At 44.7% G+C, this 14,203-nt stretch overlaps 1 protein-coding gene across 1 annotated transcript in view; it reads left to right on the top strand.

Annotated features, from left to right (window-relative positions):
- Positions 1–14,203, top strand: part of LOC119377432 (ubiquitin-like modifier-activating enzyme 1) — a 46,991-nt gene that overhangs the window by 22,784 nt on the left and 10,004 nt on the right. Inside the window, exon 7 of the mRNA XM_037646903.2 lies at positions 5,248–5,352. Coding sequence (XP_037502831.1) covers positions 5,248–5,352 — 105 coding nt within the window. The remainder of the gene's footprint in view (positions 1–5,247; positions 5,353–14,203) is intronic.

The following is a 14,203-nucleotide window of genomic DNA, read 5'->3' as shown; positions in this document are numbered from 1 at the left end:
GTGATCATATTGTGGTGTCTAAACTAAAAAAATTTTGGGACATAAAAATTAAATAATTATTTTATTACCCCAAATTGTCTTCATTAATAGGCATATGTTTTTGCTACATCAAGTAATAGAGCTGTGCAAATAGCAAAATTTTGGGTGTGAAGCGAATTTGAATAATGAAGCTTGAGTGCGAATCGAATCGAATTATTATAGAATATTTCTCGAATATTTGTCTAATGTCGGAGTGAAATTACAGAAAAAAACGTTGCAGAGAATCCCTAAGCATATTCTTACGAGACATGAACAATTGCAAGTCACAAAAACGGTCAAAGAATGGATTTATTCTTAAAGGAGCACTGACACAAAAATTTTGCACCTTATTTTTTTTGTTGCAATAGATAGCTTATGATCCACTTATCACGGCTGCAAACCTCGTTTGCGCGAGTGCGCGACGGTTATTTATTTAGAGACGTTTTTAGAGCGCCCAGTCGCAGTTTCGGTTTCAAAGCACCGAGCTGGGCAGCACTACTTCCGGAGGACGGGTAGCCACAGCTGGCCACGTGAACACGCAAAATTGTGACGTAGGCAACGCGCGAGCGTGAGTGCGGTGGGCGCCGAACCAGGTGAAGTGGCGCCAGCTATGGAGGATTAGAAACAACTAACAAACGCGTAATCTATATCCTCCGAGCATTCGGAAGCGCCCATCTCGACTCGCTAAGCTTACAGCATCGATTATTTGACTATGGCTCTCAAAAACGGCGCCGAATCGGGACGAATACATTGCTGTCGAAGCTTAAGGACATGAATCTAAAGCAAATGGAAGCATCAGTTCGGAACTTACACGTTACAGAGCGCACAACGGCCACTTGATTGATTCGAAGTGGACGACAACCGCTTTTGGCAGTGCTGCCATGTTTTTCGGAGGCGCGAATGCCTCGCCGGCGAAGCTTGCCGTGCAAGTTGGACAGCTCTCGCGCGTGCGGCGACGGCCGACGTTCTGCGGCACCGCGCCGTTGCGGCAGGCTTGCCGCTAGCGTGAGCGGGCCATAACATCTGCCAACGGGCACGACGAGCGAACAGCGGAAGAGAACACAACTAGAAGACGCCAAGCCGCAGGCACGGAGGAAGAAATGGCAGGTAGCACGGCACAAGCGCAAGGGCACAACCAGCCACCAGCCAACACAAACTCGTGACGTAGGTTTGTTTACACACCCCCCGCGTTGATGTCCGCGTCGCGAAGCGCTCGCATCTCGCTCAGTCGCGCGGCATGCACTTTAAAATTGATTTTAAATATGTTCTAGGCTATATGGCCCTTGATATTTCGTAGACGTTGTGTACGGCTCCGCATACATCTATTTAACTCATTATCTCGTCTTCGAAATTTTGTGTCAGTGCTCCTTTAAGGGGTGATGCGGCTTTCGTATAGCGAGAAATAACAAAAAAATCGATATTTTGAAAATTACATTTTCAGTTTCTGTAGTCCTTTTTCTGATTCCAAAATATCTTCACTGACAACTGCAGAAATGCGGTAAAATATTTATTCCCTTTGCTGAGGTGGCGAAAATTATTGCCGAAATTGCAAACAAAAAAAATTCGCAGCATATCCACGGGTAAATGATGAAGAGCTTGGGCGAAGCTCCTGAAGCAATCATGGTTACACCGTGAAATCTTCAGTGGTTTCGCTGAGCAGTAATCAAAGCGATAGCCCAGTACATCATCAAAGACGTGACAAACACTGTATATATTTATACAAGAAATTTTATTAATCGTAAGTGGTAGCTAGACGTGGCTTCCGTTCCCCTTCATTATAACGGCTTTATGGTCGGTGAAGTGATGGATCGGTGATGGGTCGTTGTGGGATGTTTGCAAAGACGAAGTAGGGGGCAGTTTGCAAAGACGAAGTAGTGGGCAGTTTGCAAAGGTGGTTACGCCGGACAACGGAGACGTGACAAGGTTAGAGTAAGAGGAGCTTCGCCCCTAAAAACCGTGTTTTTAAAAACATTTTACCTCCGCAATGGTGCAACCAGAGGCCGCTATTTTGGGCTCATCGGAAAGCATTTCGCTGTCTTCAAGTTTCCCGCTTCAGCTAGGTCCTCCATTCAGAAGGAAGCATACAAAAAGCAAATGTTTGAAATTCGTTTCGAGGCCTCCGATTGGCTGCGTCCGCCACATTGCTCCAGCATGCCTCGCCATTGGTCCGATCCTCGCTCCGGCAGAACCTCGTCTGCTGCTTTCACGTCACGAGGTCACGGCTGTCCAAAATCGCGCTACTCAGTGGTGCGTTCGCATTCCTTCTGTGTTCATGGGTCGACGATCATTTAGAGTATAATTACGCTTTAGTTTAGCAGCTGCAAGTGGAAGCTCAATCATCAGATTATGATTGTGCGCCGCGCTTGTCGCGAACATCGCAGGCGTGCATCTCAGACCAACTGTTCTGCTTATCAGCACTTTGGGCCTCGTGACGAAGACTATCGCGGGACTCTTTGCATGTACTCGCGATCAAGCGTGACGTACTTTGAAACATCGGGCACCGCGGCCACGCACATCGCTACCGAGCTTATGTACTTCTCGGAGTCATGGCTAGGAACTCCGCTCACGGCGCCGATGTACGAGACGAATCCAAACTTTGCTGGCAAGGACGTCGCGCTAGCGGACACGCGAAAATGAAGAAGCCGTTTTGGGACGTTAAACCCCAGATATTATTATGAAGAAGCCGCAATGTGCTTCGTTGCAAGCAATGAATCGTATCGCCCGTTGGCTCCTCAGGACCGTGAATGGGCATTTTACGCATCGGTAGCGGACCCTCCGGCCAAGCTCGTTGCGCAGCGACTGCTAGGAGCACTGGTGGAAACGGCTAGCAGTTTTGCACGTAAACACCCCAAAACGCAAGACAAAGCATGTTGCACACCGATTTATTGTTGTTATATTTATTTTCTGTTATTATGAACCGTTACATTTTTTTCCCAGAAGTTCGAATACTTCGAATAGTAAAATTCTGGTGTAAGTCGAATCGAATAGCAAACACTATTAAAAAAATATTCGAAAGTCTGAATACTCGCACACTCTTAGTAAAAATAAAGGGCGGCAGAGTAAAGCGAGGCTTTCTGAAAACTAATTGCTGCATCTCCAGTGCTCTGTTCTCTTCTGTCTTCTGTTTTTATTGCACTGCATATTGAAACTCGGCTCAGGGAATTTATAAATGCCGACTTGGTAGACATCCTGGTTATGTGTTGCATGGTATCACACCTGCTAAATGTCCTGATTTCTGACCAGTCCTCTCGATTGTATGGGCGTAGCCATATATCTCCCGATAAACAGCCACCTGAAATTAAAATAGGAAATGACAGTGGTTCTAAAATTTTTCATGCAAGGGCGGACGTGGAAATGAAAACTATTTTTGTTATTTATGGGAAAAAGTGATGAAATTCGGCATGCAGATGTGATTTGATGTGCTGATATAAAATGCTGAAATTAATTTTGATATCTGTTGTAGTTCTTGAGTTACAACACTTGATGAACACTCACTGTTATTCTAAATAATTAGACATAAGTTTGTGAAGATTTTTGTGTAAGAATATTCAGAAGGACCCATTCAGTGTTGTATAGCTTTTTTTTATATGTTGCACATCAAAAATTTTAGAATGTCCTGTACATATTGTCTTTCTACCTAGTGTTTAAAAAGCCAAATATAAAAATCTGTACGGTGTGCAGACAGATATGGACAGCTTTATGACGCTCACCAATGTTTGTGGATTAAGCAGTAAAAAAATGGAATGGTTTTATCTTTACTTGTTGTGGAAGGGCAGCAGAGATGACTGACAGCAACTGCACAAAAAATGAATACTGAGAAAACAATTTTAATGAAAATGGAGCTCAAACCAGAGAAAAAACGGAACTCCAAATGGAGCTCATTTTTATTTTTCATTGGTGAAATGCAGGCTTGTGGCTATCTAGAATTCCGATCTTTTCTCTCTACAATGATGCCAAGATGGCGGCACTGTGCCAAGAGTAGCTGCAAGATTTGTGTTTTCTGAAGGTCAATTTTTCTCAGTTTTTAATGACAGCACACTTGTAAAATGCCTTTTCTCAACTTTTTGCTTATTTTGTTATAATATTTCACTATGGTGTACCTCCCCCCTTTAAAGGGAAGCTGAAGCACTTTAACAAAAAATGACTGGAATGTGTAATCATAGTTTGATTCCTGCTGAATTCGAAAACCAATGTAAGAGTTCACAGAAGTGAACGCAAATAGCATTTCTTGGCAAAAAAACAGCGGCTGCAGCTCCAGCAATTCTTGAGCTGCTGAGCAAAGGCGATGACGTCATCTGCAATGTGCCGCGTCATCGGCACCATCAGGCTCTGTGAAAGCATGGCCTTCGCGATCAGTTCCACCTACGCACGCAGCTGGAACTAGTCACGGAGGCCACGGTTAGAGATACGACAGTGCTGCGCGGCTCTGCCAAAACTACCATGACGTAGTTCCTGTTAGTTCGTTTCCACGCCCACACTTTCGGCGCGTTCGCGTGGGCGGAGCAAAACGAACTTTCCTTTCGCGTATTTTAAAGTTCCTGCCGCCACAACAGTGAAAAAAATTATGCCATCGTCGATAATAATGTTCGTCCTTGTCAACTACAAAAATTTACCGAATTCTAAAACCACTTCAGCTTCCCTTTAAGGAACCAGACAGACCCTACCCACTGATGTAAGGAGAGGAAAGGCCGCTGCATTTGTGTGTGGCCTTTGTTATTTACGGCTTGGCATCTTATCGTTCTCTCGACGAGGAACTCATGATAGCAACACACTGCAGCACATGCAAAGGTAGCCTCGCTGTCATACACTGTCATGCACTCGAGCATGCTAAGTGTGAGAAAAGGCTACTATATTTCTGGTTCGTACCAGATTTTGTCCTGCGCGCATGTGTAATTACGAATGCACGCTATAGTTACAAGCACCGGTATAATTGATGGTGTGTAAAAGCTTTGCTGTAACTACTCGGAGCTGTGTTGTACCACGGGCCTGAGAAGCAACAAATAAAAACATGTGCGTTTTCGCTTTCCTTTTTTTCTTTTTTTATCTCATTCCCCCTTGTTTTGCGCATCTTCCAATATTCCAGGTCCCTAGGTTGGCAGGTATGCGATATGCTCGTACTAGCACTGGTGTATGTACTACATTACTTGCTCCTGATGTTGAGATGCTTCTAATGACACTGTTAAAGCACTAAATAGTCTAAAAGATTTTTAAATTTCGTCTTTTGAACAGTTGGCTCAAAATCACGAAAAGCTGGAGCTCTTCAGGAACAGCTTCGTCAACCTGGCATTGCCTTTCTTCAGCTTTTCTGAGCCGATTCCTCCAGCAGAGAAAACGGTGAGTTATTGTTTAAGATGGTGGCACTGCTCACAGTACTACGGTTAAGATGGTGGCAGTGCGGCCATCTCAATTGTAGTACTCTGAGCACTGCTGGTGCAGCTGCTTGCTGTGTGCTTCATGTACACTGACAGTTAGCACGAATCCTCGGCACTTAAGACGATTGAAAGCATTGAAATATGGTGCCTGGACTTCCAAATGTATTTATTGTATCACAGTGCTAAAAAAAAAAGAACAGTCGGTAATGTTTACACGTAAACAGGTCATCTTGTCACATTACTGTTATATTAGCTGAATAAGTAATCAACTAATCATGAAAAAACGAGAAAGCATGTTCCCGTCGTCATGAGACTAAAAATGTGCTTCATTGAACGTCGGCATGCAAGCAATACAAGCTACAGTATGTGGAAACTAACTTGACCAAACTGAGCGGAGCTCTTCATGACTACGAATACAGGAAACAACAAGCCAAAAGAATGAAAAGAAAAGCTGTTTGCTCTTCTTTTTTGTCAAAGCAACACGTCCCATGTACATGTCAAACTGTGCTGTCAGCAGAGGACTTCGATCCTAGTGAGTGTTAAACGTGGAGATTAAACAATTGCCATGAAGAAGGTTAGAGAAGCGTCCTTGGAACGGCGACTCACCGCATGCCGTTTGCAAAACTTTAACGTCACGGAAATCTTATGATGGGCAACCTGCTGCACAAGGGACGGCTGAGACAGCTATTTTGGCAACACATACTGTGTGGTGGATAAGCAGCAGGTTGCTCTGGTCACGGGCAGTGGCTTCACAGCCGATAGCTTGGCACCAATATCGTTGCAAGGCTTTTATCGCTTAGAAGCTGCAGTGTACGGTACATTAATAAGAGCCGCCTACACTCATGTGAGGAAACTAAGCTTTGTTACCTTTGTTCTTGCATTCGTGATGATGTTACAGACTGAAAGGAACAGGAAATAACAGCGGCAACATTGGCTGCGATGCCGGCACAGCTGAGTTTTCACCGTCTAATGGTGCAAACTGTACACGGCATGCAGTTATCAACTTGGCTTGTATCAGAGGTCTTTTTCATGTTAGACACTTGACAGTCGCCATCGCTTTTGGTGAGAGGTCAGTTAAGGTATAACTAACTACATTTAAGCGATCACTGTTTTGCCTGGAAAACAAGTTACACAATCTGTCGCTGCTAGCAGTTATTTCCCTGGGAAGGGGATCAAGCACACACTGCATGTAGTCTCTCTGTCACTGATCGACCCATTGATCGTCTGGTAAGCTTATGGCACAGCAGCGCACTGCTAAAAAATCATGCATTATGCACACGGAATTTACAGACACAAACAAGAAAGTGTGCTGTAGTTGCCGCTCCATCTGATTTCGTTGATTTGTTACTCATATTCCTCTGTGAGTGCGACATGTTTTGAGAGCATGCACAATTCGAGTCCCTTTTGCAGGGTTCACACAAGTTCAAAAACCTTGAAAGACCTTGGTTTGAAAAGTACATTTTCAAGGCCCTTGAAGGTCCTTAAATTTTATTCACTCCTTGAAAACTCTTGAATTTTGGGACCAGTGTAGTCTGTAGTCCACTGTCTGACCTGCTGCCTGTCGTAGATTATCGTCGATGTGGCAAACTCCATTTCAGAAACAATCACTGTGCGAGTTTGCACATTATCGTCGATGTGGCAAACTTTCCATTTGAGAAACAATACACCGTGCGAGTTTGCATTTATTCGTTTATTCATGCCTTGCCCTATCGTCCATTTCACTCCTCACCCATCAGTTCATCTTAGCTCGCTTTCTCTCTCTCTCTACTTATCTCCTTACGACTTCACTCTTGTCTCCTGCACTTATACTGCTTTTTCCGTGTCAAGCGAGCGGTGCATGTGGTTAGTACACTGTAACGATGTCAAACCCTGACAATCTAGAGAAGCTTCAGCACCTGTCCTGAACATTGTTGTCTGTTGGGAACTACTTTAGATGGCATCATGGCTCGACTTTTCTACAGTATACTAATACCGTCAAAACTCGATTTAACAAAGCCAGATTTTATGTAGTTCCGAATCTAAGGAAGAAATTTGCATTCTCTGGCAGGTTCAAAGTTGTTGTTAACCCGAACTAACGAAACTAACTTGGCACAAAACCACTTTAACAAAGCTCTTTCTGAAATAAATTAGCAAACAGAAGTGCTAATTTTTTCTATTTTTTACACAGATGGCTTTTTTCAAGCACGGGCACTAACGTTATTGCGTTAAAACTAGGCTTGTGCGAATATTCGAGTACTTCGAATGTTCGAACGAATATTACAGTATTCAAATTCGCTTCGACACGAATTTAAATATCCGAAATTTCGAAGTATTTGAAATGAACGAATAGACATATATAAACCGCATGAAACCCCCTGTACATGTGGTTTCACTGCAGTGGTGGGGTGCTGTACTGTGAATACACCTATCCAGGGGAAATCCGCACTGCTGCGAAGCCCCACTTTAAGGTTAAATGACATATTGCCTGGTTTACCTGATCTAAGCACACACACGAAGACGAAAAAAGGGGAGACAACAGCGTAAGAGCTTACTCGCAACTATAACATTTATTGAACAAGGAAGCATATACCGTAATTACTCGAATCTAGGCCGACCACGACTCTAAGCCGATCCCCTAAAGTCCGAAGCCCGAAAAAAAAACAAAAGAAACTTACCTCGAATGTAGGCTGGGTAAAAAGCAAAGACAGCATTCACAAAGAGAAAACATTTATTGAAAATATGAAGATGAAATGCAGCAGTTGGTTCATCATCAAGATGCCGCGCTCATTCCAAGTCGTCGTCGCTGATCTCTTTGTCGCTGTCCTCAAACAATGCGCAATCCTCGTGCCATCAAGCGCATTTGATATGCTGCACTTCTTGAAAGAGTGCACGATCAAAGTTCCTGGGATGTCGTCCCACGCTGCAGCCACCCAGCCTGCCAACTGAGACAGTGATGCCCGCTTGATGCGGCCCGCCGTCGCCTGGAGCACTTCCGTTGTCACTGGAAGGGCAGCTGCTCGCTCCGGCCGAACGAAGTCGGCCAATGCCGTCTCCATTTCAGGGTGACGGCCTTTCCGTGGACCGGTAAAAGCCATCCTCGTTGCGGCGCACGTGAAGAGCTTCTCCCGTTGGCCCCTCAGCGACGAACATTCTTTTCGTCCACTCCAAAGTCCCGCCTGGCTTGAACGTTGGAAGACGACTCTGCGGCTAGCACAACTTTCCTTTTATATGCCGCACTATAATGACTACACTCGTTTGGCGCCATTGAGCTACGCCACACACAGCCCACTCGAAGCGAGACTAGAACTGACGAACGGCTCGCCTCAACACTCGCCACAAAGATAAAAAGGCGGCCTCGCTAAAGTGAGCTAGAATAGGGTAGTAGGCTCACTCGCCGACCGGCGCTATGCATTGCGGTGACGCCGCCAATGTCACAAAAACGTGCTTCGGCGCGCCTCCGCGGCGGCGCCACCGTCGCACCAAATGTAGAGAGCGTTGGCGCTGGGGCAGTTGCTGGCTGTTTGGAGTGGCGGTCGGTGGTGTGCGAGTTTTGTTGTTTTTTTTTTGATAACTCTTCGCGCTTTGCATCCTCAATCTGCTAGGTCCTTCTGCGAACAGCTATGTGGCCTGACAAGCAGTGACCGTCTCACGAGGTTAAAATGCTTCCGCGGCGGCAAAACCACTGTTTTGCGCCAGGCTGTCGGACAGGTTACGTCCACGTTAAGGGCAGCACGAAGCCGTCTTTGTTAGGCGTTCCGAAAATGCAGCCCTGAGGAAGCAATGAGGAAGCCCTGGGAAAGGAATTTGCATCGAGCGGACAAAGCACCATGGACGACACATCTGCCGTGTGTCAACTTCATTTTGAGCCGAAGTATGTGCTACGGTACTACGTGCATATATAATTGAAGGGAACGAAGTACGCACACCGCGTGGAAAACCTTGCTTACGAGAGGACACTGTGCCTACAATCCTGCCTAACTTGGCGTCGCATTTGACAAAGAAGACACCACGAGAAAGACCGACCCGAAAGAGAAAGCAATTGGGAAGCGTTCAAGGCGAGAAAAGTACGTTCTCGTGCCATTGGCGATACTGTTCAAGCAAGCAACTGTGCCCAATATATAATGAATAAATGTTCATGTACTTGTACCCAGTACCTGAGGAGAGTGGCTTCCTGTTTTTCTTATCTGTGGATTTTTACAGTGTTTGCATAGGAATATTCAGTGCAGAAATGGCCAAATTACAAAGCCAAGGTACTGGAGATCTGCAGAAAGAATGAGCAGCTCCAAGTTTTTAAATGCTGTGAAATGTTAACATTAAGAGCTCGTGGTAAACTCCCGAGTGTGTGTCAAGGTCAGCATCGGCAGTAATTTCACACGCTCGTAAAAGGCGTGCGTGACGAAAGTAGTGCCCAAGAAATGCAAAGAATCCAGTTTACAATTGATAGCCGCAAAATGCGTAAGCTTTGAAAAGTTCGCCATCGCTGCTTTCACTCGTAAGAGCAATTTATTGCATCTCAAATTTGCGCAGCATCCCTTTCATGCAGTTTAATCGCGCGTTCGCGCGAGTTACGGCGACAGAGTTTCAGAAAAATGTTTTCTGCAGCTTTACTCGCACGAGTACTAACGATCTTCCGTGTTTTCATTTAACATCAGATAACTAGCTAACAGCAGAGCTGCATACACCATGCTACAGTGTTCTAGATGGTTACCATGCCTTACGCACGCATGTAGGCCAACGCACCTAGCTCGCGCTAGTTTTTTTCTTTATTTTTTATTGTCTCAGCGACATCAGCATCACTGTTTACACTGCCGAAATTCGCGTACATTTCCGTCCAGTGCATATGATAACAACGCACAAAAAAGCATGGCATCAGTTGCGCACAAATGCCTCCGTCAGGCAGTGCCCTACATTTAAGTCGCTGGTGGCGCCACCACAAATGTGACATACCCGTCAAGCAGAGGACCCCAGCAAGCCCACTACCCTCTTCAAGCTCACTTTAGCCTCGCGTGCGTACTTAAGCCAGGTGTTGGCTCGGCTACTAACGGCTACAATACTGTCTAGGTGGCGCTAGTTTTGCAACACTTTTCTCTATAAAAATGGCGCGTTTTCAAAATCCTCGAATCTAAGGACCCTGGAGTTTGGTACAAAGAAATTCTGAAAAAACTATCGGCCTAGATTCGAATAAATACGGTAAGTACAACAAACAACTGATCGACGCATGCGTGACAAACATGTTGCGGAATGGGTGTCTCCATTTCATTTCAATTCCATGCCGGGAATTAAAACTTGCCACAATTCCATTCCTTTCAATTCCTCGGAATGAAAATACTTAGCCCATTCCCACTCCAGGAATGGCCGGGCAGTTCAATTCCATTCCTGTAATTCCTCAACGTAGGAAAGGCGTCTTGATAGTTTTATCGAACGCCCCATAAAACTGATGTCATCAGATGCATTAAAGGGGCCATGACCACGGTCGCCCAAATATTTGCAGTTTTCAGCGAAAACTAGAAGTAGAGGGTCTATTATGCCTATGCAGATTTTAAAAGTGGGCCGTAAACGAATATTTCAGTGCAAAACAAGCCCTAAAAGTCTCCGGCTGTAAACCCGCCCACCACCGGCGACCGCCATTTTGCAGTGGCGCGTGTGACGTCATGTGCAGCACAGAACGGAACCGTCATCTTCTACCAAAGTTTCAGCCGCTCCAAATCGTTCAATTTCAGTGCCAAGCTGAATAAAGCTAAAATATCTTGATATCACAAGCAGCTGACCACGGAACAATAACGTTCGCCGCAATGCAGACGCTTGCACAGCTAGCTGCTTGTTACGTCACGGCTCGCGAGTGCACCAGTGTTGCCGGACTCTCGGACTACGCGCGTGTTTATAAAGATATTCGATTATAATTAAGTGCTCGACCAAATGCGCTAAAATTTCGCCAGCTTATTTGTGAATGCACAAGGATTAATCCACAAACACAGATTATGATAGAAAATTGGGTGTCATGGCCCTTTAAGAATTGCAAAAGTATGCAAAACACGTTACAAAGGGAGGGTAGTAGCTTGGTGACATATCTCGGGCAGTACAACCACCCTACTAATTCTCATAGGGGAAGTTCTCCCTACCTATAGTATTTGCATGGTCAGCATGTTTGAACGAATTGTGATGTTTTAATATTGTTAAGCTTAAATGTGTTAATGCTAAATGACTACATAACGTATTTTTATGCTGACAGAAGTAGTGTTCAAGCAGACTAAGCCTTTTGCCACGCGCCTGGAGCGGTCGTGAATGGAGAAACTAACTTTTGGTTAATGGACATAATTGTAGGCACGTTGCTTATAAATGTAGCGTGCTGTAATCAGCCAGCTATTTTAAAATACTGTTTTATTGTCAAATTTGAGGCTCTGACTTACTAATGTTTGAAACTTGAAAAACAGTGCGTAGACGAAAACGTACTCTATTTTGGAAAAAGACATAATTCCATTCCCATTACATTCCGTGCAAACGCTTATTCCATTCCTCCAAGCCTTGTCCCCATTCCATTCCGTGGTCGTGAAAATGTGGAATTATTCCGAAGTCATTCCAATTCCAGAGTGCAACTCCACAACACTGGTGACAAGACAATTATGGTTAACTATGGCGATAAACTATCACGAAATGATATTAAGGAAAATGACTCCTTCTCATGCAACAAAACTGAGGTTGGCTGGCACACTGATCTCTTTTTCTTATATGAAATGCTTCAGTCATTCTTAGGTTAGCTGATGCTGCTTCAAAAATTATTTCTGTGTCATGTAAAACAGGATAGCAGCCACACTCCCTGCCATGTGCTGCAAGACGTGAAGCTCCTGAAGACAACCACTGATTGGTGCTCTCCTGACGCACATTGATGCAGTGTCCCACTGGCCAATGTACAGTAATACCTCTTACTTCGAAGTAGTAAAAACCAGAAAAATTTCGAGATAAGCAGATTTTCGAGATAAGCAAAGTTGGGCAAATTCCATTGAGATTCAGTTATCTAGAAACGTTATCCCTACGGACCATTTCTTAACAGGAGCGCCAAACTGGCTCTTTGTAAAGGTTTTGAAGAAAAATAATGACATACCAGCGCTATTAAACAGCGTGTTTTCGGCACTGCCTTTTATTTAGTGCAGAGAGACCGACTAAGGCTGGTCTGCCTCTCAGTAACACTTGGGCCTAGCAAAGCTTTCTCGAGTTGCTTAACACATCGCATGTGCCGATCGTCCCGCGCCGCTGCACTCAAATTTATTTCGCATCAAGCGAAGCTGTTTCTTGTTTCGGCGGATGTCGTCACCCCTCGAGTAGCTGCGTCAACGCTGCCGCGATCACTGTGCGTGACGCCACGTTGTTTTGGCTTTAGAAAATGGTCAAACCCGCCGATTTGCAGGCTAGGTCAGTTTAGCCCACCGCTAAGTCCAGAGAATCGGCCTTATCTGTGATGTGACTGGAAGGGGCTCCTCTCGCACGATGCCACACATTCAGCGCCGTTTTGACGTCCGGAAACTTCGAGCCTCGAATCCGTTTCATTGATTAGGGCTGCCTTCCTTTGCAGCATCAGTGACTTGCTTTGCTTTGGTGGCATTATCCTCACCACATCGCACGGCCGACGAAAAAATCCGCGCGCGTGCCTTGCGTAAATAAAATGCTGAAATCGCATCTCTGACGGTAAACAAACGTGTACGACCCGAGCTATTTTGCAGGGCCTGCTTATGTGCACGTCTATAGCGTCACATGACGTGACACAGGGTTGCTCGACAAAGTTGGTATGCCGCTAGGTTTCGACTTTACTTTCGGGAACAGTGTCCACTTCGTCGTAAACGCGGCAGCCTCCCAAAACCTTGTGAAACGTATGACATTTTGCCGCTAGTATTTTGTGAACGGTTCGGCGGCGAAGTTTTGGTTCCATTCTCGGTTGAGATTTCGAGATAACCGAAAGTGGGCACGGAAGTACTTCGAGATAAAGGGCAATAAATACATTGCACCTATGGGAAATTGTTCGGTACCCGCGGAAAACTTCAACTTAGCCGATTTTTCGAGATATGCGAGTTCGAGTTAACAAGGTATTACTGTATACTTTACCACAGCTAAACAAGATCACATACACAACTCCCAACGTGCAGTCTGCAAATGTTTTGTCATGTTTAACACGACATTGAGGAAGTTCCTTGCGGATGCGTGAACAGATTGATCACAGTTTATTTTTTGGCGAGAAAAGAACATCTACATTAAACCTATTACCTATTTGCTTAAGTTCGTGCGATGTCCTATGTTAGGATAAGGAATGACTGCTAGCCTCCTGCCCTTACGACATCACCACGACTGCCCAAATGATCCCCTTCGGTTTTTAGAGTCTTAACAATGTTGTACCCTGACCTAATGACGTGTATTTATATGCTTCCTTGTTCATGAATCAATTAATTGCGAGTAAGCGCTTGTGATGTTGTCTCCCCCTTTTTAGTCTTTGTCCGTGTACGCTTAGATCAGTTAAACCATGCATTTGAACCAACTAGCCCAGTTGTTGATTCTCTTGAACATATTGCCCTGACATTGATTCATCATTTTTTAAGTTTAAAAGCTTGTTATACCGGCTTATATGCTCTAAGTAGTAAATTTTAAAACGTAACATATTTTACTGGTTATCGCTTGCATTCTACCGACAGTCAAATGCTGCTACTATTCAAAGTTGCTTCCACTTCCCTTTGAACCAAAAGGATGACATGTGCTCATCCCTTGTTTCAACTTTAAAATATATTGTGCAGTTGGATCATGACAAATATGCAAATTAGGGGTGGGCGAATATTCGAAATTTCGAATATTTT

This window comes from Rhipicephalus sanguineus, unplaced genomic scaffold (genome assembly GCF_013339695.2).
Source record: "Rhipicephalus sanguineus isolate Rsan-2018 unplaced genomic scaffold, BIME_Rsan_1.4 Seq463, whole genome shotgun sequence".
NCBI classification, from domain to species: domain Eukaryota; kingdom Metazoa; phylum Arthropoda; class Arachnida; order Ixodida; family Ixodidae; genus Rhipicephalus; species Rhipicephalus sanguineus.
Note: the sequence above shows the minus strand (reverse complement) of the source record. Positions and strands in the feature narration are given on the sequence as shown.